At 49.0% G+C, this 23,047-nt stretch overlaps 1 protein-coding gene across 2 annotated transcripts in view; it reads left to right on the forward strand.

Annotated features, from left to right (window-relative positions):
- CNGB1 (cyclic nucleotide gated channel subunit beta 1) overlaps window positions 1-23,047 on the forward strand; it is an 89,501-nt gene that overhangs the window by 22,380 nt on the left and 44,074 nt on the right. For both annotated transcript variants that reach the window (XM_050772874.1, XM_050772875.1), the window contains exons 14-17: window positions 18-104; window positions 9,043-9,130; window positions 9,774-9,924; window positions 17,577-17,739. In XM_050772874.1, the coding sequence (XP_050628831.1) occupies window positions 18-104; window positions 9,043-9,130; window positions 9,774-9,924; window positions 17,577-17,739 (489 nt within the window). The remainder of the gene's footprint in view (window positions 1-17; window positions 105-9,042; window positions 9,131-9,773; window positions 9,925-17,576; window positions 17,740-23,047) is intronic.

A 23,047-nucleotide genomic window follows, 5' to 3' on the forward strand; every position in this document is an offset into this window, starting at 1 on the left:
CTCTAACCCCAACTTAGAGAGCTGTCCAGGATTGAAGAGGAGAAAGAAGATGAGGAGGAGGAAGAGGAAGAGGAGGAGGAGGAAGAGGAGGAGGAGGTGACTGAGTAAGTCATTTGCTCACCTGGCTGGGGATGGTCCTGGGGCTGGGGTTGGCTGAGCTCCTGGGGTCTGGGCACTCTTTGCTGCTCATGGGAGCTCCTTTCTCTTGTTCTGTGCTGTGTGAGGCTGGGCTTTGACCAGAGAGGCTGGGAGAAGCTGGGGTTCCCCTGTTGCCATGTCCCTAGAGCCTAGAACGGTGCCTGGTACACAGTGGGCACCAAATAAATGTTAGTTGACTGCAAGGGCATATGCAGTGGACTCCCAGTTCTCCCATTATTCACAAAGCCAAGTCTGCCTCCCCTCCATATCCACCCGCCTTGGTTGCCTTTGATGCCTTCTAGGGCTGTCCTGGGTTCTACTCTACTGCCCAGTAATGGTCGATCGTCCACCCACATCCATAGATTTCAACGCTAAACACACAGAAGAGCTCAGTTAAAATAAAAGTTAAACACTGGAGATCAGGAAACACTATGGAGGGTGAGTGGAAGAATGGCTGGACAGGGGGATACCCATGGGGAAGAGCAGGCAGTTGGACACCTGTGCCTGGAGTTAGGAGCGGGAGAGGTGGGGCTGGAGATGTGACATTGGGATTCTGGGCATGTGAGTGGCATTGAAAGCTATGGGGTTCAAGGAAATGCCCAGGGAGCAAGTGTGGATAGAGGAGAGGCTCATGGACAAGACCAGAGGTTGGGGAGATGAGGAACCAAAAAGGACTGAGGAGGAGGCACCCGTGAGCAGGGAAGAGACAAGAAGAGTGTGGGGCCTGGAAGCCAAGTTAGTGTTTCAAGAAGGTCGGCCAGTCATGGTGGCTCACACCTGTAATCCCAGCACTCTGGGAGGCCGAGGCGGGTGGATCACTTGAACCCAGGAGTTCAAGACCAGCCTAGCCAATGTAGCAAAACCCCATCTCTATTAAAAAAAAAAAAAAAAAAAAAAAAAAAAAAAAAAAGAAGAAGAAAGAAGAACTGCCTCAAAAGCAGGTTGTAAAGCCTTGAACTAGTTTTTCCAAAGGCAATAGGGAGCCATTGAAGGTTCATAAGCAGGAGACTAGCATGATCCGGCAGCTGTGTTGGAGAAAGATTGAGGCAGGGAGAATGATGAGGAGACTGTTATGGTGGGCCAGGTGATAGTAAGTTACTCTGTCCTTGCTCCAGTCCCCTGGCATTATGTCCCTGTCTCTCTGCCCACCGTAGGTACCTCATGACCCGCATCCTTTCTCCCTGACCTGTCTCTCTGGCCACGGCCTGAGACATGATAGCACTGTGAGTGTTAGGAGCACAGGCTTTGGCATCCGAAACACCAATACCACTTTGCTTCTGTTAGTGAAATGACCAGGGCCAGTGGTGTACCCGCTCAGAGCTTCTGTCTCCACATCTGTAAAATGGGGGATAATACAAGCCTCCTTCAGGGGGTCATCAGGGCCAGTGGTGATGATGGAAGTGGTAGGACCAGGCCTGGAGTAAGTGCCCCATCGGTGGCCAATGTTGTTCTCGTCCCCGCTGATGGCCTCATCTGCTTTTAGTCCATCCTTACTCAGTTCACATAGACTCTTTCCATCCTTGACAGGAGGCCACACAGCCTCGACTTGCTTACCATCAGTGACGGGAAACTCACAACCTCTCAAAGGCTGTCCATTACATCTATATTCCCCTCTGACTTGTGAAATTATTTCTTACACCAAAACTAAGCCTGCTTTCCTGTGGCTTCTATCCCTTCCTGACTTGTCCTAATTCTGCCTTCTGAGCCACCCTGCAGTCCCAGCAAGGTGAAGAACTTAGCTGCTGCCTGGTTTCATTAGAGCAGCTTCTTTGCCCTCTGCCTTCTATGGAGCTATGCTTCTGTGTGGAGTGCATAGCTAAGTGGCTCCCTTGCTGAACTTACACACCTAACACCCAGGCTGGAAAACCCCTGTATTTGCCACTGCTCTGGATCTGAGACACCCTTTGAAGGCCAGTGATCAACTATGCTCACATACATGCATGTGCACACGAGCACTAACTATACATATGTTCTCAGAATGCAGTACACATGGGCACACACACACATATCTGCACTATACCCGTATACACCAGCACACCGACACAGACATATATGCTGGGTTATGCACACACTTACAGGTACAGGCATGCATACATTTATACCCACACACATCCTGCATATATGCACAAGCACAGGCAGCACACTCATACATGTTCATACATGTGTGTGCACACAGGCACACATGTACACACTTCCACACATGCACGCGACAGCCTTGCACACATGCACATGCATCGGAGTCACCCGAGATGCTGCGGACGTGCACGTCTTCATACAAATGTTCACCCAGAGTTTTGAACTCGGGAAACTTTTGGGCTCTAGGCCCAGGGAGGGGCAAGGGAGTGACAGAGTGGGTGATCACAGGGCCAGGGTCAGAGGGTGTGAGGCCCAGGGCAAACAAAACTGGGCTGTCACTGGCTGGGGAAGGATGCTCTTGGCCAGCTTTGCAGAGACACAGGTTACTGATGACATGAGGGCCCGGTAACGGGCAGATGAGACCCGGTCGCCTAGAGACCCGGTCTCTACAGGCAACAGCTCAGCTTTCCCTAGCAACCACGGCCTTTTGGTTCCACCTGGCCTCCCTGGGGATGCTTCTGCCGTTCCCTGCACATCTCCTCAATCTGATTAGAAGCAGGAAGGATTGCTGGCTCCTCTGCCACTGGAGCCACACTGGCTCAGGAGCTGGGCTCCCACTTGCATGCACCCACCCAGGCTTGGGATGAACGTCACAGCCCTCAGCTGAACCCCTGCACCATGGGCATCCTGACTGGCCCTGACCGAGAGACCCAAGTAGGTGGCTGCCCCTCCCTAAGTCTTCCCTCCTTCCTGCTTTTGGGGCTGGGATTTCAGGTGGAGAGTCTGCTGAAGGTGACAGTGAGGACCGTAATGTTGGGGCACGACCTGCGGGATGGCACAGGGGAGGAGGAGTGGACAGGAAGCTTTTGAGAGCTGGCTGCCACTGCTGCTCCCTGGATCTTAAACTTGGAAAGTGTGGGTGGGGGGCGGCCTCCAGGAAGCCCACCTCAACCAATCTGTCTGTTTCTCTGCTTGGAAATCCCTGGGACTTGGGAACTTTCTGGAAGTTGATGGCTTGCTGCTTCTGGGCTGTGCAAGAGGGGACCTTGGCAGGCACTGGGCACCCTGTCAAGCAGGGGCCATGTGGCTTTGGTATATCGTCCCTAGACAGCCCCTGGTGATGCTGACAGCGCCACTACTGGGCTGTTTAGGTGTTTTCATAGCTGGAGATGTTTGTGCAAAAGGTTCCTCAGTCCACGTGGGTGATTTCATAACCCTGCAGATCGCTGCCTCCTCTGGCATTAATAATAATAATGACAAGAACAATAATAATGGCTTCCATTTGACTTACAATTTTTTTCCATGCGACTCATGGCTAAGGCAGCCTGAATGGCAGATTCTATTATTCTCTCATCCCATTTCACAGATGAGAGAACTGAGGTTCAGAGACAGGGCCCTGTCTCTGAAGTGTAGAGCTGGGATTCTTGGCATTACAAGGAAAGCTGCTCCCAATGTTTAGTGATGACAAATCCGGAAGAATCACCAGAACAACACCTGGCAGTCCTTTTTTTGACTTTTCTATGAGATTCTCATTGGCCCTTCTGATCTTACTCAAATAAGTCAGGCTGCACAGGCCAGGCAAATCCTACCCGTTTGACAGATGAGCAGACAGAGGCAGCCCAAGGGCTTCGAGGTGACTTGCCCAAGGCCATACAGTGGCTTCTGGTCTGATACTGGAATAAGCAGGACCCCAGGAAGCCTCTGGCTGGGCCTGTGGGCAGTTCATTTTCTGAGCCTTTGTGCTGTAGGCAGAGAGCCGAGACAGACCCTGTATCTATTTCAGGAAAGTCATCCAGTCATCCCCCTTGCAGCCGGAGACCTGTCTTTAACCCATTTGTGCAAGGCTGACTTCTTAGTGTAGAAGGCACAGTCTCCAAAATACTTCACAGGCGGGCAGTGAAACAGAGCATTAAGCACGTGGCCTTGGGGTCAGGGATGCCGTATCTTATCTAGGCCCAGCTTGCACAGGCGGTATGACCGTGGATCGGCCATCCAAACTCTCTGAGCCTCTGTTTTCTCAGCTTGCATGTGAGCAGTAACAGTTCCGATCTGTCAGGGTTATGTGAGATTTGGTTTTTTTTTTTTTTTTTCCTAGGCTCTTTTAAAAAGTTAATTATTTTTTCTTTTCTTGCTTATTTTTTTTTAAAGACAGAGTCTCGCTCTGTTGCCCAGGGAGTCAAGTGGCACAATCCTGGCTCACTGCGATCTCTGCCTCCTGGGTTCAAACGATTCTACTACCTCAGTCTCCCGAGTAGCTGGGATTACAGGCATGCACCACCACGCCTGGCTAATTTTTGTATTTTTAATAGAGGCGGGTTTCACCATATTGGCCAGGCTGGTCTCAAACTCCTGACCTCAAGTGATCTGCCCGCCTCGGCCTCCCAAAGTGCTGGGATCACAGGCATGAGCCACCGTGTCCAGCCTAATTATTTTTTCAATTGACAAAAATTGTATATATTTTTGTGTATAATTGTTGTTTTAAAATATGTATACATTGTGGAATGGCTAAATCGAGCTAATTAACATACAGATTTCCTCATATGTTCATCATTTTTTGTGGTGAGAACAGTTTAGATCTACTCTTAGCAATTTTTACAAATACAATACATTGCTATTAACTAGAGTCACATGCTGTATAATAGATCTCTCACATTTATGCTTTCTATCTAGCAGAACCTTTGTACCTTTAACCAACATCTCTCCAACCCTCACCCCTCCACAGCCCCGGTAACTACCATTTTATTATCTCCTTCTGTGGGTTCAACCTTTTTACACTACACATATAAGTGAGATCATATGGTATGTGTCTTTCTGTGTTTAGCTTATTTCACTTAACATAATGTCCTCAAGGTTCACAAATGACAAAGTTTCCTTCATCTTAAAGGCTGAATTCTTTTGTGTATATATAGGACATTTCCTTGATCCACTCATCTGTTGATAGACACTTGGGAGGCCGAGGCAGGTGGATCACTTGAGGTCAGGAGTTCGAGACCAGCCTGGCCAACATGGTGAAACCCTGACTCTACTAAAAATACAAAAATTAGCCGGGTGTGGTAGCATGGGCCTGTACTCCCAGCTACTAGGGAGGCTGAGGCAGAAGAATCACTTGAACCCGGGAGGCTGAGGTTGCAGTGAGCGAGATCGCATCATTGCACTGCAGCCTGGGCGACACAGCGAGACTCTGTCTTGAAAAAAAAAAAATTAATGCTGCAATGATAGGAGTGCAGACATCTCTTCAACATACTGTTTTCATTTCCCTTGGATCTGTACCCAACAGCTGAATCATATGGTAGTTCCATTTTTAACTTTTTGAGGAACTTCGTATTCTTTTCTATAATGCTTGTGTTAATTTACAATCCCACCAACAGCATATAAGTGTTCCCTTTCCACTGCATCCTCACCAACACTTGCTAGCTTGTCTTTTTTTGGGCAGGGGCGGGGGACAGAGTCTCACTGTGTTGCCCCAGCTGGAGTACAATGGCGCAATCTCAGTTCACTGTAACCTCCGCGTCCTGGGTTCAAGCAATTCTCCTGCCTCAGCCTCCCAAGTAGCTGGGATTACAGGAGCGTGCTGCCACGCCTGCATAATTTTTGTATTTTTAGTAGAGACAGGGTTTCACTATGTTGGCCAGGCTGGTCTCGAACTCCTGACCTCATGATCTGCCCGCCTCAGCCTCCCAAAGTGCTTGGATTACAGGTGTGAGCCACTGCACCCGGCCTATCTTGTCTTTTTGATAATTGCCATTCTAACAGGTGAGAAGTTGATATTTCATTGTGGTTTTGATTTGCATTTCTCTGATGATTCATGATGTTAAGCATCTTTTCATATACCTGTTGGCCATTTGTATGTCATCTTTTGAGACACCGAGACATGTCTATTCAGATTCTCTGCCCATTTTTTTAAATCAGTTTTTTCTTACAATTGAGTTGAATTTCTTATATATTTTGGATATTAACCCCTTATTCAACTTATGGTTCGCAAGTATTTTCTCCTGTTCTGTAGGTTGTCTCTTCAGTCTGTTGATGGTTTCCTTGGCTGTGCAGAAGCTTTTTAGTTTGATGTAATCCCATTTTGTATATTTTTGCTTTCATTGCCTGTGCTCTTGGGTTCATATTTTTAAAAATCACTGCTTAGACCGATGTCATAGAGCTTTTCCCCTATATTTTCTTCAAGTGGTTTTATAGTTTCAGATTTTATGTTTAAGTAGTGTTCAATCAATGTGGGTAGGGTTTTTTGTTGTTGTTGTTGTTGTTGTGTTTTTTGTTTTTTTTTTGAGACAGGGTCTTGCTGTGTTGCCCAGGCTGGAGTACAGTGGTGCAATCACAGCTCATTGCAGCCTCCACCTCCCAGGCTTAAGCAATCCTCCCACCTCAGCTTTCCAAGTAGCTTAGACCACAGGCACATGCCACCACACCCAGCTAGTTTTTGTATCTTATAGAGATAGGATTTTGCCTTGTTGTTCAGGTTGGTCTCGAACTCCTGAGCTCAAGCAATCCTCCTGTCTCAGCCTCCCAAAATGCTGAGATTACAGGCATGAGCCACCACACCCAGCAATCTTCTTGAGTTTCTTTCATTGATGTTTTATAGTTTTCAGCATACGGTTCTGTCACCTTCTTGATTAAATTTATTCCTAAGCTTTTTATTTTACTTTATAGCTATTGTAAATAGCGTTGTTTCATTTCTTTTTCAGATAGTTCATTGTTAGCATATTGAAATGCTACTGAATTTTCTATGTTGATTTTATGTCCTGCAACTTTACTGAATTGGTTTATCAGTTCTAATAGTTTTTGTGGTGGAATCTTTAGGGTTTTTTTATATATAAGATCAAGTTATCTGCAAAGAGGAACAATTTAATTTCTTCCCTTCCAATTTGGATGCCTTTAATTTCTTCTTCTTGCCTAATTGCACTAGCCAGGACCTCTTATACTACATTGAATAGAAGTGAGAGTGGGTCAGGCGTGGTGGGTCACATCTATAATCCCAGCACTTTGGGAGACCAAGGCGGGAGGATCACTTGAGGCCAGGAGTTTGACACCAGCCTGGGCAATGTAGCAAGACCCTGTCTCTACTAAAAATACCAAAAACCCAAAACAAAACAAGACAAAACCAAAAATAGCCAGGAGTGGTGGCGCATGCCTGTAGTCCCAGCTACTCAGAAGACTGAGGCAGGAGGATGACTTGAGCCCGGGAGGTTGAGGCTGTAGTGAGCCATGATCATGCCACTGCACTTCAGCCTTGATGACAGAGTAAGACCCTGTCTCAAAAACAAACAAACAAACAAACAGAAAACAAAACAAAAAAAAAAAAGAAAAAGAAAAAGAAAAATAAAAAGAAAGAACTGGTGAGAGTAGGCATGCTTGTCTTGTTCTTGATCTTAAAGGAAAAGCTTTCAGCTTTTCACCATTGAGTATGATGTCAGCTGTGGGCCTGTCATACATGGCCTTTGTTGTATTGCAGTCCATTCCTTCTATACGTAATTTGTTGAAAGATTTGATCATGGAACGATGCTGAATTTTGTCAATTGCTTTTTCTGCATCTGTTGAGATGATCATATGATTTTGTTGCTGTGGTGTACCGCATTTATAGATTTCTCAGGGTAATTTGGAGGAGGATCTGGGGAGACTTTGCATGCAGAGTGCCTGGCACACAGCCCAGGAGCCGCTGTGGCACTGTGATTACCGACTGATTTCTGCTGCCAAGCAGCTGGCTCCAGACTGACTAGGCAACAATCCCGTCCCCACCTTCCTACCCCACCATCCTTGCTCGGGAGGGCTGAGACTTGACCCTCTGGGTAGAGAATGATGCATTCAGGTTTCCTGGGTGGCAGACACCCAGAGCATCCTCTGTGAACCCCTGGATGACAGGAGTCTGAGGGGTGGGGAGGGGCTGTTAGGAAGCAGGAACTAATCCTAACTACAAAAATCACATTAGTTCCTAGTCCTGAGTCATCATTTTAACCCAGAGGTTGCACACGGACATCTAATTTAGCCAGGAGACAGGTTCTTTTGGCTACAGCATATTAATAAAGATATATTAATTTGAATTATCAGCATCTAAACATCAGAAAACTTCACCTTAGAAACATGTATTTCAGGCTCTGTGAATGATCTGGCCACCTGGCCCCCTTTTCCAGTGGAGTGGGGGTTGCTGCCTTCAAATGGACATGGGTTCTCCAATTTGCCACAGCCCTCCCTGCCCACTGCAGCCTCACCCCTGGTCCTATCACTATGTGCCTGCTGCCTGGGCCCGGCACCCATGAAATCTTCAGCAGTTGCAGTGGCTCTGATCTCATGGCATGAGAAGAACCAGGGCTTGGGTTTGAGATTTGTGTGGTTTGGGACAATTTGCTGTGTGACTTCGCCAGGTCACTTCACCTCTCTGGGCCTCACTTTTGTCATGCTCTACCCATCATCAAGACTGCCTGGAGACTGGGAGACCCCAGATGACAGCTCCTCCAACCGTCTTCCATGCATTTCTCACACATGCTGTTCCCGTTTCCTGGACAACCTCTTCCTCCCCGCCATTCTCTGTGGTAAAATCATCATCCTGGAGGCTCAGGTGACAGGCCACCTCTTCCAGGAAGCCCTCCTTCCTAGCAGAGTTGTGGCATGTCCTTCACAGTGCCTTGCTGAGTGCACGTCTCAGATGGGAAGATTGTTAGCAGGACACTGCCCTGGAGGCTCCTGAGGGTGAGACCTGTTCTTGGGCATCTCTGTGACCTCCACTCCTGGCAGAGTGTGGTCCTCAGCAGGGCTGATGAAACCTTTAATACCCGTAACCCAGTCCTTTTCTCCTGCCCCCTACCCCCACCCCACCTCGGGTCACAGGGTGCTGCTGGATAGCTGTGTGGCGTCGCAGGTGGGCGTGGGCCAGAGCGAAGAAGACAGGACCTGGCCCCAGAGCGCTTCAGACCAGGTATGAGAAGCACCAGGCACCGGCACCTCTAAGGCCTGGCTTGGCATCGGTGGAAGGATGGGGACCTTGTCTACTTTGCTTGCAGGGGAGTTTTGGCTGGTAAGATGCCCACAGGACAGAGGGGGCAGGGTGGCAGGTCCTGTGAGACCCCTTCTTGGCAGGGGTCAGATAGTGGCCTAGGCCGTGGGTTGGGAGTCGGGTGGACCCGGCTCGAGTCCTCCTGTGGGTGTCTAGCTTGCGGCAAGTCACCTCCACACTCTGGGTCCCAGTGGCCACCTGTGTGCGAGGGGGCTACAGATACCTCCCTGGGCCCTGTAGGAGGACCCAAAAGGGCTCGCACACTGTGAAGTGTGGTGCTGTGGATGCTTTGTTCCCCCATGTGCCAGGCTGCAAGAGAGTGTCCCTCATCACAGGTGACACGTCCAGCTGTTAGGACCCGTAGGTCCTGGGTGCGCTGCCCTCTACAGGTTGTAGGCTACTCCCGGGATGCCCAGAAGGTGGGCTGGCAGGACCTGACTGGCTGGACAGGGCAAGAAGCAGAACTGGGCCCGTGTGGACTCCTGAAGGCAGATCTAACAGGAGCTGCTGAGACTAGGGCTGGGGGCTGATGGTTACAGTTCCTGTTTCCACTTTATCTTTGCAGAAGCTGTGGGAGGAAGCTGGGGAGGAGGCCGAGAAGGAGGCTGAAGAGAAGGCCAAGGAGGAGGCTGAAGAGGAGACTGAAAAGGAACACCAGGACCACGCGGAGACCAAGGAGGAGCCTGAGGCTGAGGCCAAGGCTGCCAGTTCAGGAGGTAGGTGTGGTGGTGGTGGTGGTGGTTTGCACAAGAATATCTGAGGTCCTTTCAGGCTGGAGGCAGCCTCCGTGCAGGGTCAACCCCTCCTCCTCTCCCTCCATCTCCTTCCCCCCATTGCCCCCTCAGCCACCCTGTCTTCAGGAAAATCCCATCCTTGGTGTCTTGGGGCCACATTATCAGAGCCTACTGATATATCTCAAAGGCTCTAAGGAATTGCACTGAGGCCCAGGACTCCCAGTGGGGCCGGGGAAATCCCGATCCCAGCCAACTCCTTCCTGCCAACCTCTCTCTGCCAGCCCCTCCTGCAGGCCCCTCCTAACCAGCCCCTCCCAGCCAGTCCCTCCTGCCAGCCTCTCTTGCCATTTCTGCTCAATGAGGATGCAGCGCTTGGGCTACTGCCCAGTGAGGGTTTGGCTCAGACATCACATGTGGAGTGAAAACTGGAACCAGAACTTGCTAACAGAGTGTCCTGGACTCCACGTCTCTTTCTGAGCTTTTCCTGATCTCCAGCTGTACCCAGCACATATATTTTGCTGTGATTTACTACCCTGCCCTCAATCCTGAGAACTCAAGCAACGGCGGAGAAAAAGCCCCAAGGAGTCCAGCAACAGCTGGGCCCTGGAGCCGGGACAGGCGGGCCCCAACCCCAGGCCGGCGGGTATTGCATGCCTTACACTCCACCTTCCCCACCCGTGGGTCTTCAGCTGCTCTGTGAGGCAGACAGGCCATTTTACAGATGAGAAAGCTGAGGTTCTGTGTGTGCGGATTTGGCCAAGAGGTCAAGGCACAGACCTACATTTCACTCCTGGCTCCTCTCTCTCTTCCTTGCTGTGTGACCCAGAGCCAGTTCTGTGACCTCTCTGAACCATGACTTCCAAATCAAGAAAAATGGAGCATTAATAGTACCTAGGTCACAGGTTGCTGGGCAGAGTAGGGGAGACAATGGGTCAAAGGCATCCCAAACTGTGGCTGGCACTGAGGGAGGAGTCAATATTGGGACGAGGATGTGTCTCGGCCAGCGAGCGGTTGAAATGGGACTGGACCCAGGTGTCCTAACCCTGGGTGTCCTAACCCTGGGTGTCCTGAGCTTGCTCCCTACTTGGTCTTTGAAAAGGGTTCTTTGTTAACTTCAACACATATCTATAGGAATTCCTACTAAGTCCAGGCCTAGGGCTGGGTCCCCACAAGGATGAAAAAGACCAGGAGCAAACAGATGCAGGCTTGGTTCGGTGGGGCTGGTTCTGCCCCTTCCCCAGGTGATTTGGAAGCAGGTGGTCTGGGACCCACATCTGAGAAATGCTGAGGCATAGCCATTTGCACTGAAAAGTATGGGCCTGGCCAGGCACAGTGGCTCACACCTGTAGTCCCAGCACTTTGGGAGGCCGAGGTGGGCGGATCACAAAGTCTGGAGATCGAGACCATCCTGGCTAACATGGTGAAACCCCATCTCTGCTAAATACAGAAAACATTAGCTGGGTGTGCTGGTGGGCACCTGTAGTGCCAGCTACTTGGGAGGCTGAGGCAGGAGAATGGTGTGAACCCAAGAGGCGGAGCTTGCAGTGAGCCCAGATCGCGCCACTGCACTCCAGCCTGTGTGACAGAGCGAGACTCCATCTCAAGGAAAAAAAAAAAAAAAAGTATGGACGTAAACCCAGCAGCTTTGGCGTAACCCGGGTGCTGGTTAGAAATGAGAAACTTGGGTCCCAGTCCAGACCTGCTGAATCAGATTCCTCGTGGGAATAAGATCTGGTGATTTGTCTGCACATGTGTGTTTGAGGGGCAATAGCCTTGAGCCCTGGTTCTCAAACCTGACAGCCCATTGGAATCACCTGGGGAGATTTAACAATTCCTGCTGCCAGGCCTCATCCCAGTCATTAAATCAGAATCTCTGGGAATGGGCCTGGGTAACAGAAATCGTCAAACCTTCCCAGGTGATTCCAATGCATAGCCCAGCTGGGGAACCAGGGCCATAGGAAGAGTTACTGCTTCTGGTTGGAAGTGAAATTAATTGACCTCCAGGGCTGTTTTGGACTGGAAAATTCTACCAGACTAAGAATGTTTGAGTCCTGGGTTCTTTGGGTCTAGGAATCTGAGAGTCTGTGAGTTCTGGGTTCTTTGATTCTAATATTTTTGGGAAATGCTGCTGGTGGTTGGTAAGTGGAGGGGGCATGAGAAGTTGGGGGCCTCCTGGGCTGTCCCTTGGTGCTCTTGGGTGGCCAGCCATAGGACCTGATGACACATTAGACATTGAACTCCAGGGACAAGAGTCATGCTTCTGGCTTTGGGTAGCACTGCTGAAAATGCAGGTAGGCACCAGGCTGGTCGTGTTAGGCTGGTGGGAGGACCCCCACATATCATCTCCCTCAACTCTGTGCTCCTAATTGCAGTCCCCAGGGTCGCACCTCTGCCTGAGACCCTCTGGCCCCAGCACCATGGCTACACCAGGCCAGAACATGGAGCTGAATCGCCTAGTCCAGGACCAGCTACCTGGTCAGGTGGCCCCTGCCTCTGCACTCCAAAACCTGGTAGAGCATCTCCCTAATGTGCCCAGCTACCGTGTCCCAGTCACCCGCATCCCTGTCCTCACCTCCCGGAGAACCAGCTTGTCCAACTCCAGCTTCGCCAAGGAGACCAGGAGCTCCATCCGCCGACTAGGTAGCACGATCCTGCCCCACCCAGCATGCTCATATCTGTGGCATGTGCTTCTGCATGGCTGGGGCTGTCTTCTTCCCTGGGTGCTGTGGTCATGGTGTGGACCACTAGTTGTGCTTATGGAAAACCATCTCCTCTTCCTCTGCCGATCAATACCTTCATCCTGCTTTGTGGTAGTGACTTGAGAGGTTTTAGCCCCCTTCTCTTCATGCCTAAAATTCCACTACAATTAGCAATTCATTTATTTTTTCTCTCTCTCTTCCTCTTTCTCTCTTTCTTTTTTTTTTTTTTTTTCTTTTTTTTTTTTTTTTTTTTTTGAGACAGTCTCTCTCTGTCACCCAGGCTGGAGTGCAGTGACGTGATCTCAGTTCACTGCAACCTCTGCCTCCTAGCAATTCTTGTGCCTCAGCCTCCCGAGTAGCTGGGATTACAGGCACACGCCATCACACCTGGCTACTTTTTGTGTTTTAGTAGAGACGGGGTTTTGCCATGTTGGCCAGGGTGGTCTCAAACTCCTGATATCAAGTGATCTGCCCACCTCGGCCTCCCGAAGTGTTGGGACTACAGGCATAAGCCACCGTGCCTGGCCAGCAATTCATTTTTTCGGGTTAAACATACATTTCTTTCTTTAGGCACATCATTTTTATATAGGTAATCATTCACACCTTAGTTTAAACAAGTCACTTGCTCAGATCTCTAGGCCAAGAGGCTCGGACAGGGAGTCTGGGATCAGACTGGAGGGGAATGAAAGGAGGGAAATGGAATAGAAGAGTAATGTGGGTGCTGATTGCAGATAGAACCCATTGACCTTAAGTTTGCCGCTCAGCAAATTCCATTTCAGGAAAGAAGCTCCAGGTGCAGACAGGCATCCTCAGAGGCTAGGGTGGAGCGAGGGCTGTCTGGATCCATTGATTGTGACAAGATCCCCGTAGTGGCCTTTGGGCTGCCACTGCTCACTGCCTGAAGACAAAGAGCTCAGGGACATACTGGCACCCCGGACTAACTCCTGCCACTTTCTGACTTAACCCAAGCCAGACATGCCTGCTTTCCCTTTTGATTGGCTTGTTTATCTGTGGTTGACATGGTGCAGGGCTGCCTCTGAGATCAGTCCAGTCAGGCAGGACAGAACATTTCATGGGAAGACATCCACTGTTGTCCTTCTCTCCTCTCCCTGGCTTGAGGTGGGCACAGAGAGGAGGTGAGATGGCACACAGATCATCCAACAGTAAGGGGTGCCACCCCGGCCTCCACCTTCTAGGCAAGCCTTGAATCTACTATGCCAAAGCAGCCTACCCCTATCATTGAGGATACTGAATTGCAAAAAAAAAAAAAAAAAAAAAAGAAGAAGAAAAGAAAGGAAACAAAATAAAAGACCTCAAAGCATCCCCCAGTTCCCACCTCCACAGGCCACTCCCTGATAACTGCTAAATCTGTACCAATTCTATTATTTTTTTTGGATGGGGGAGGGGGATGGAGTCTTGCTCTGTTGCTCGGGCTGGAGTGCAGTGGTACCATCTCAGCTCACTGCAACCTCTGCCTCCCGAGTAGCTGGGACCACAGGTGTGTGCCACCTTGCCGGGCTAATTTTTGTATTTTTAGTAAAGACAGGGTTTCACCATGTTGGCCAGGCTGGTCTTGAACTCCTGACCTCAGGTGATTTGCCTGGCTCAGCCTCCCAAAGTGCTGGGATTACAGGCATGAGCCACTGTGCCCACCCCCAACTCTAATTTTATTTGCTTACTATTTTTCTTTCAGTGGATTCTCTTTTTTATTTAACTAAGTATATTTAAATAGGAAAACTTCTTATTACTATTCAAATGGAAAACCAGCATTGCTTGCCATAAACAGAGGCATAAATAAAAATAACCTCAAATACAATGAAAACACAATGGTATTGCTGTTTTCTAATGAGATGGATGGGCCCACTGAAGGTGCAAATCTGGGGCCTGCTCTCTTAGCTGCAAGTGGGATTAGGCTGTGTAAGAGAGGTTCTGAGGCCACAGAGGCACCGACCTGAGACTTCCTCTCTGGCTATTCACTAAAAGAGGGGTAACTTTTTTTTTTTTTTTGAGACGAAGTCTTGCTCTATTGCCCAGGCTGGAGTGAAGTGGTGCAATCTTGGCTCACTGCAAGCTCCACCTCCTGGGTTCACACCATTCTCCTGCCTCAGCTTCCCGAGTAGCTGGGATTATAGGCACATGCCACCACACCTGGGGAATTTTTGTATTTTTAGTAGAGATGGAGTTTTGCCATGTTGGCCAAGCTGGCCTTGAACTTCTGACTTCAGGTGATCCTCCTGCCTCAGCCTCCCAAAGTGCTAGAATTACAGGCGTGAGCCACCACGCCTGACTGGGAGTAACATTCTTATTCTAGGTTATCTTTTGCTTTGTCTGTACCATCAAAGAACATCTCCTGTCCTCCCCAGTCTCTGGGAGCCCCACACTTGGGGAAATGTTTCCGGGGACGCGTTGACACAGGGGGCTGACCCAGCTGTGCTAGAGCATATGATTATTCTAGATGCTACAGACAAGGTAATAAGAAGCTGTAGTAAGAACATTACTTCCATTTTATTTTATTTATTATTATTTTGTGAGACAGGGTCTCGCTCTGTCGCCGAGGCTGGAGTGTAGTAGGCGCGATCTTGACTCACTATAGGCTCTACCTCCCAGGTTCAAGCTATCCTCCAACCTCAGCCTCCCAAGTAGGAGGAACACTGTGACCAGCTGAGTTTCGTATTTTTGTAGAGGTGGGATTTTGCTATGTTGCTCAGGCTGCTCTTGAACTTAAGGGACCCTTCCACCTCAGTCTTCCAAAGTGCTGGGATTACAGGCATGAGCAACTGTGCCTGGCTCCCCTTACATTTTTAACAACTTCTCTAGTCCTGCTCATCCTCTTCTCCAGAGGATTTACGGTTCGATCCATCAAACTATAGAGTAAGTGTAAGCAATTTAACAGAGTGCTGTATTTTCTCATAAAGGCCATTTGAAAAAAAGCACATATTGGCTGGGTGTGGTGGCTCATGCCTGTAATCCCAGCACTTTGGGAGGTCGAGGCTGGCAGATCTCCTGACATCAGGTGTTCGAGACCAGCCTGGCCAACATAGTGAAACCCCGTCTCTACTAAAAATACAAAAATTAGCCAGGTGTGGTGGCAGGGGCCTGTAATCCTAGCTACTCAGGAGGCTGAGAAAGGAGAATGGCTTGAACCTGGGAGGCAGAGGTTGCAGTGAGACAAGATCACACCACTGTACTCCAGCCTGGGTGACAGGGTGAGACTCCATCTCAGAAAAAAAAAAGAAAAGAAAGAAAAAGCGCATATATAATTATTTCAAAATCCCCCTGCTTCCCTCTTTTGGGGGTGTATCCCTGCCTGCCTTGCTGGTGCCCACACCTGTGCCCGGCTGCTACTGGGTAGACCCCCTAGATGTGGGGGAGAAGGAGGAATACCAGCCCAGGCTCTCAGTATCCTCTGACCTTGGACGTGGGGCAGACCTGTCCCTGAAGTCCCTGAGGTGGGTGATGGAGCCCAAGGTAGGGCCATGTCCAGGCTCCCTGGAGAGGACCCGATTCTCAGAATGTGGGACATAGTACAGGGCCTCTCAGAGGTCCAGAGTTAGGCTAGCTGATGAATTTGGGGGCCCCTGGCATGTACAAGAACAAGGACATACCCAAGCAGGTACCCAAATAGGGAGTAGCACACACTACGCAGTCTGTTACCCTTGATTGGAGGGACCCCGTCAATGTCTCCATTTGATGCTCTTCAAGAATGTGAGGCCAGCCGGGCCCAGTGACTTGCGCCTATAATCCCAGCACTTTAGGAAGAGCTCAGGAGTTCGAGACCAGCCTGAGCTGATCACCTGAGCTCAGGAGTTCGAGACCAGCCTGGGCAACATGGTAAGACCTCATCTCTACAAAAAATACAAAAATTAGCTGAGCATGGTGGTGTGCGTCTGTGGTCCCAGCTACTTGGGAGGCTGCTGGGAGGATCACTTGATCCTGGGAGACAGAGGTTGCAGTGAGCTGCGATTGTGCCACTGCACTCCAGCCTGGGTGACAGAGTGAGACCCCCTGTCTTAAAAACAAACAAATAAATAAAATAATTTTTAAAAAGAATGTGAGGACTTGGCTGGGTGCTCACGCCTGTAATCCCAGCAACTTTGAGGGGCCAAAGTGGGCGGATCAAGAGGTCAGGAGATCAAGACCATCCTGGCTAACATGATGAAACCCCATCTCTACTAAAAATACAAAAAATTAGCTGGGTGTGGTGGCATGTGCCTGTATTCCCAGCTACTTAGGAGGCTGAGGCAGGAGAATGGCATGAACCTGGGAGGTGGAGCTTGCAGTGAGCCGAGCCCAGCTACTTGGGAGGCTGAGACAGGAGAATGACATGAACTCGGGAGGCGGAGCTTGCAGTGAACTGAGATTGCGCCACTGCACTCCAGCCTGGGAGACAGAGCAAGACTCCGACTCAAAAAAAAAAAAAAAAATCTTTAAGAATGTGAGGACTTGTGCCTTCTGGCTCCTCCCCGCATGCCTGGGAAGGCATGGTCACCCTAACTTGGGGTGGGGAAACTGAAGCTCAGAGTGGGGGAAGCAGCTGACTCAGGCTGTGCTAGGCCAGGTGCCAGGACTCTGGCTCCCCATGCCCTCTCTGGAGGCTGCCACTGCCTCAGCTCTTGGAGCTTGCTCAAGTGCAGGGAAACCAAACTGGGCTTTGAGAGCTAGGAGAGCTGGGCTCCAGGCTGTGTAGGGGAGCTCCTATGGCTTCTGTGGCTTCTTTCATGGCTCCTGGGCTGGTGGCTGTGACCCTTAGAGGACCCCAGGCACCATGTTCTTGTACCCCCTGCATGGAGCTTTTCTGTGTGCCCCATTGGGAAGTGAAGCTATCAGAGCCCCCTCCAAACATGCTTTCTGTGGTTTTCTTCAAGAACACAGCCAGACTACTGGGACCCGGCTTTTGTCTCTCTCTGACTTTCTCCTCTCCTTCCTCTCCCCCAGTGCCTGCCACGAAAGAGCACCCGGAAGTGCAGGTGGAAGATACGGATGCTGATAGCTGCCCCCTCTTGGTAGAAAAGAATCCACCCTCACCCGTGTTGCCGCCACCGTCTCCTGCCAAATCCGACACCCTCGCAGTCCCAAGCTCAGCCTTGGGGACACACAGGTTACCTTTTATGCTTCTCTTGGGCTTTTCTCGGCACTATGCCACCTGTTTATCTGGCAGATGAAGAGACTGAGGCCAGAGGGAGAAGCAGCTGGACTAAAATCACACACAGCGAGTTGGTGTCAGAAGTGGGACTATGATGCCCCTTCCTGGTTTTCCTTACTCCTGGCTTAGGGCTCTTATAAAAGCTCTCATGGGAGGCCCTGTCCCAAATGCCCTCAGCTATAAGTTAGAAGGAATAATATAATAAATAATATAGTAATAGTGGGACATGGTGGCTCCTGCCTGTAGTGCCAGCACTTTGCGAGACTGAGGTAGGGTTGTTTGAGGCCAGGAGTTTAAGACCAGCCTGGCCAACATAGCGAAACCCTGTCTTTCCTAAAAATGCAAAAAAAGTAGCTAGGCATAGTGGCACACTCTTGTAATCCCAGCTACTCGGGAGGCTGAGGCATGAGAATTGCTTGAGCCTGGGATGCAGAGGTTGCAGTGAACTGGGATGGTGCCATTGCACTGCAGCCTGGGCAACACAGCAAGAATCTGTCTCAAAAAATAATTTAAAAAATTTTTTTAAATAAATAAATAACATAGTAATATATAATAAATGTTACAGAATTGATTTCTACCTCCTCATTTTATTTTATTTCATCTTCGACAGGATGCTATTAAAACTTGCATATGATTATAACTCACCAAGTCTTTTAAAAAAAAAAAAAACTCTTAAATTTTAAGTGTACAGTACAGTATTGTTACCTATATGCACATTATTTTACAGCAGATCTCTAGAATTTTTCATCTTGCATGACTGAAACTCTATACCCATTGAACAGCAACTCCCCATTCTTCCCTTCACCCCTGCCCCAGCCCCTGGCAGCCACCATTCTACTTTTTCATTTTACTTTCTGTTTCTATGAGCTTGACTACTTTAGATATCTCATATATGTGGAATCATGCAGTATTTATCTTTTTGGGACTAGCTTATTTCTCTTGGCACAATGTCCTTAAGATTCATCCACATTGTAGCATGTGACAGGATTTTCTTCCTTTTTAAGGCTGAGTAATATCCCATTGTATGGATATACCACATTTTCTTTTCTTTCTTCTTTTCTTTTCTCCTTCCTTCCCCCTCCCCCTCCCCCTCCTCCTCCCCGTCTCTCTCTCCTCCCCTCCCTTCCTCTCCCTTCCCTCCCGTCCCCTGCTTTCTTCCTTTCAGACAAGATCTCCCTCTGTCACCCAGGTTGGAGTGCAGTGGTATGATATTGGCCCACTGCAGCCTCAACCTCCTAGGCTCAAGCATTTCCCCCTTCTCAGCCTCTCAAGTAGCTGGGACTACAGGCACGTGCCACCACCCAGCTAATTTTTATTTTTTGTAGAGATGGGGTCCTAGTATGTTGACAAAGGCTGGTCTCAAACTCCTGAGCTCAAGCAATCCACCTGCCTTAGCCTCCCAAAGTGCTGGAATTACAACCCAGCCCACATTTTCTTTCTTTATCTGTTGATGGACATTTATATTGTTTCCATCTCTTGGCCATTGTGAATAGTGTTACAATGAACATGGGAGTGCAAATATCTCTTTGAGATCCTGATTTTGATTATTTTGGATAAACACCCAGAAGAGGGATTGCTGGATCATATGGCAGTCCTATTTATGATATTTTGAGGAACCACCATGCTGTTTTCCACAGTGACTATACTATTTTTCCTATTTCTCTACATACTCGCCAATGCTTGTTATTTTCTGGTTTCTTTTTTTTTTTTTTGGATCACAGATATCTTAACAGATGTGAGATGATATCTCATTATGGTTTTAATTTGTATTTCCCTGATTATATGGTTTGGCTCTGTGTCCCCACCCAAATCTCCTCTCGAAATGTAATCCCCATGTGTCGAGGGAGGGACCTGGTGGGAGGTGAATGGATCATGAACAGCATGGTTTTCCCCATGCTGTTCTCATGATAGTGAGTTCTCACGAGATCCAATGGTTTAAAACTGTGGCGCTTCTGGCATTTAAAAATGTGTGGCTCCTCCCCATTTGCTCTCTCTCTCCTGCTCTGTCATGGGAAGATGTACCTGTTTCCCCTCTGCCTTCTGCCATGATTGTTTGTTTCCTGAGGCCTCCCAGTTATATTTCCTGTTAAGCCTACAGTACTGTGAGTCAATTAAACCTCTTTTCTTTATAAATGTAAAAGAAAAAGTCTCTCTCTCTCTCTCTCCCTCTCCCTCTCTCTCTCTCTCTCTCTCACTGCTGTGTAAGATGTGCCTTGCTTCCCCTTTGCCTTCCTCCATGATTGTAAGTTTCCTGAGGCCTCCCCAGCCACGTGGAACTATAAGTCACTTAAACTTCTTTCCTTTGTAAATTATCCAGGCTCAGGTAGTCCTTTGTAGCAGTGTAAAAATGGACTAATACACCCAACGATTAGTGATGTTGAGTAGCTTTTCATATTCCTGCTGGCCATTTGTATGTCTTCTTTGGAGAAATGTCTATTCGAGTTCTTTGCCTATTTTTTAGTTAGGTAATGTGTGTGTTTGTTTTCATATTAAGGTGTAGGAGTTTCTTTTATTTATCAAATATATAATTTTCAAAGATTTTCTCCCATTCTGCAGGCTTTCTTTTCACTCTGTTGTTTCCTTCTATGCAGAAGCTTTTTAGATGGAGATAATCCCACTTGTCTATGTTTTGCTTTTGTTACCTGTGCTTTCAGTGTCATCCACCCATTGTATTATTAGATAACATAATGTGGGCCAGGCACAGTGGCTCATGCGTATAATCCCAGCACTTTGGGAGGCGGAGGCAGATGGATCACCTGAGGTCAGGAGTTTGAGACCAGCCTGGTCAACATGGCAAAACCCCATCTCTACTAAAAAATACAAAAATTAACTGGGCATGGTGGCTCATGCCTGTAGTCCCAGCTACTAAGGAGGCTGAGGTAGGATAATTGCTTGAACCTGGGAGGCAGCAGTTGCAGTGAGCCAGGATCATGCCATTGAGACTCTGTCTCAAGAAAAAAAAAAAAAAAAAGATAATAGATAGTATAATGGAAACACCACAGAACACTAGAAAAATAATCATCTAAATTCCACCACCCAAGATGGTGTTTTTACTGCTCTGCATTCTCCTCTATGCCTTGGTTAGGCTTATGGGCTTGAATGGTTTTAATTGGAGGAGGGATCCAGTTTACGGTGCTGTCTCATTCCATGAACCCTTTTCCATATTGCTGGGCTGTCTCCTTAATGCTCAGTTATGATGGCTGCTGGGTATTCCTCCAGCTCCATGGGCTGGAATGAACTTAACAAATCTGCTCTTGTTGGGCCCTATCCATAATGGTACCATGATCACATGTTTGGTCTTCTGCTCTCTACCCTTGGGTTCCTTTCTCAAGAGTGACACTCCTAGTCAAGGTGGTCCACATTTTGACACCTCTTCAGATAAATTTGTTGCTGAGTGGTTAGAGCTGCTTTCGAACAACTCAAGCCAGGTGCCCGGGAGAAGGCTCTGTGTGCAGCTGGAGGCAAACTGCCAAGGACAGGACAGCGATTTTTAAGCTAAGGGGAGCTGTCTGTGCCTCTTCTGCACTGGCTGGATGGAGCGATGGTTCTTTCTTCTTAGCTAACTTTTGCTCTCATCCATGAACTCCTGAGTAATTGCTCAGCTGAGGTCAGAAGCCTGTCAGAATGGAGATGGCTAGGTGTAGCAAACTGAGGGCTGTGAGGTCTTAACGTAGAGAAAAGAGACACAGTTCCACTGGGCCTGGGGGTACAGCTCACAACTTCATCCGTTCTTATGTTTAGTTCACTGAATTATGTACAAAGCCCATTAAGGAATCCAGAAATGGCTCCGCTTGTAGACGTCTGCTCTATTTACCCCTGTTCCCTTTATATGGGCAGGGAAACGACGCAGGCTGGGTTGGGTAGGGGGTGGCATATTTAGGGGAGAGAAGGGACCAAGATCATGTGGGGCTGAAATCCAAGCCTCTGTACTTCCGCTTGCGAGCTGAGTCTGTGAGGCTCCTCTTGTCCCTGTCATTCGTGCATTCACAAGCATGTACTGAACATCTGTATGTGCTGAACTCTGCCGTGGATGCTGGGGATACATGAGGGAGAAGCCTGGCAGGGGCCTGCCCTCATGGGGCTGACATTCTAGAGGGGCCAAGATAGACAATGAACAAGTAACCAAATAAACAAGCAAGTGCCAGGTTGAATGTGACTGTGAGAAACGGGGCGGGAAACCTCTGCCTGAGCCCAACCCTGAGAGGTGAGAGTTCTGAGGCCTGCCTCTCTGTGGAGGCCGAGGCCAGTGGGGCTGACTCTGAGCAGGGACAGAATGAACATTGGGAGCAACTGACGAGGGCCAAAAAGCCACAGAGGAGCTTGGGCAAGGCCCTCCTTCCAGCTTCAGGCCATCGCTTAGGATGAATCCCAGAGCACCACTTGTAAGATGTGGGTCTTAAGGCGGGTCATTTAACCTCCCTAGGCCTCCATTTTCCTCATGTAAGACGAGGAAAGAAACACCACCTGGTTACTAGAATTGTGAGAATTTAACAAGCTACTGCACCCTAAGGTACTGAGCACAGGGCCAGACACAGGCAGTGCTGGGGGGCCAGGGGCTGCCAGCTTAGGCCCTCATTCTGGCTTCTCTGGGGCAGCTTGCACTTTCGTGTTTTTTTTTGGTGGAGTTTCGCTCTTGTTGCCTGTTGCCCAGGCGGGAATGCAGTGGCGTGTTCTCAGCTCACTACAATCTCTGACTCCCGGATTTAAGAGATTCTCCTACTCAGCCTCCCAAGTAGCCGGGATTATAGGTGCCCGCCACCATGCCTGGCTAATTTTTGTATTTTTAGTAGAGACGGGGTTTCACCATGTTGGGCAGGCTGGTGTTGAACTCCTGACCTCAAGTGATCAGCCCGCCTCAGCCTCCCAAAGTTGGGATTACGGGCATGAGCCTCAGTGTCCGGTGGCAGTGTGCACTTTCTAGGCTCAGGAGAGTGCTCTGTGCTGGGCACAGGAGGACTGACGTTGGGTCCCAGCAATGGGATTTTTGGCCCCAGTCTTCTTGTGTGGGGTTGTTCTTGTTAATTACAGTGTGAAAAAGTGAATCCATGAGTTTTGCCATCCTAGGTGAGTTGGCAGAAAGCAACAGGATCATTTCAGAGCCTTCTGGAATCAAGGTGGATGCCACACATCCCTCCCTCTGTATCCCCCTAGAAACCCTAGTGGTGGAATCCGGAGTCAAGGTGGTGAGGCTGGGGAAGAGCGCTGGCCTGGAACCCTGGCAGACTCAGGTTTGGGTCCCAGTGGAGTGTTGCGTCTGCACGGT

The sequence above is a fragment of the Macaca thibetana genome, chromosome 20 (genome assembly GCF_024542745.1).
Source record: "Macaca thibetana thibetana isolate TM-01 chromosome 20, ASM2454274v1, whole genome shotgun sequence".
Classification (NCBI taxonomy): domain Eukaryota; kingdom Metazoa; phylum Chordata; class Mammalia; order Primates; family Cercopithecidae; genus Macaca; species Macaca thibetana.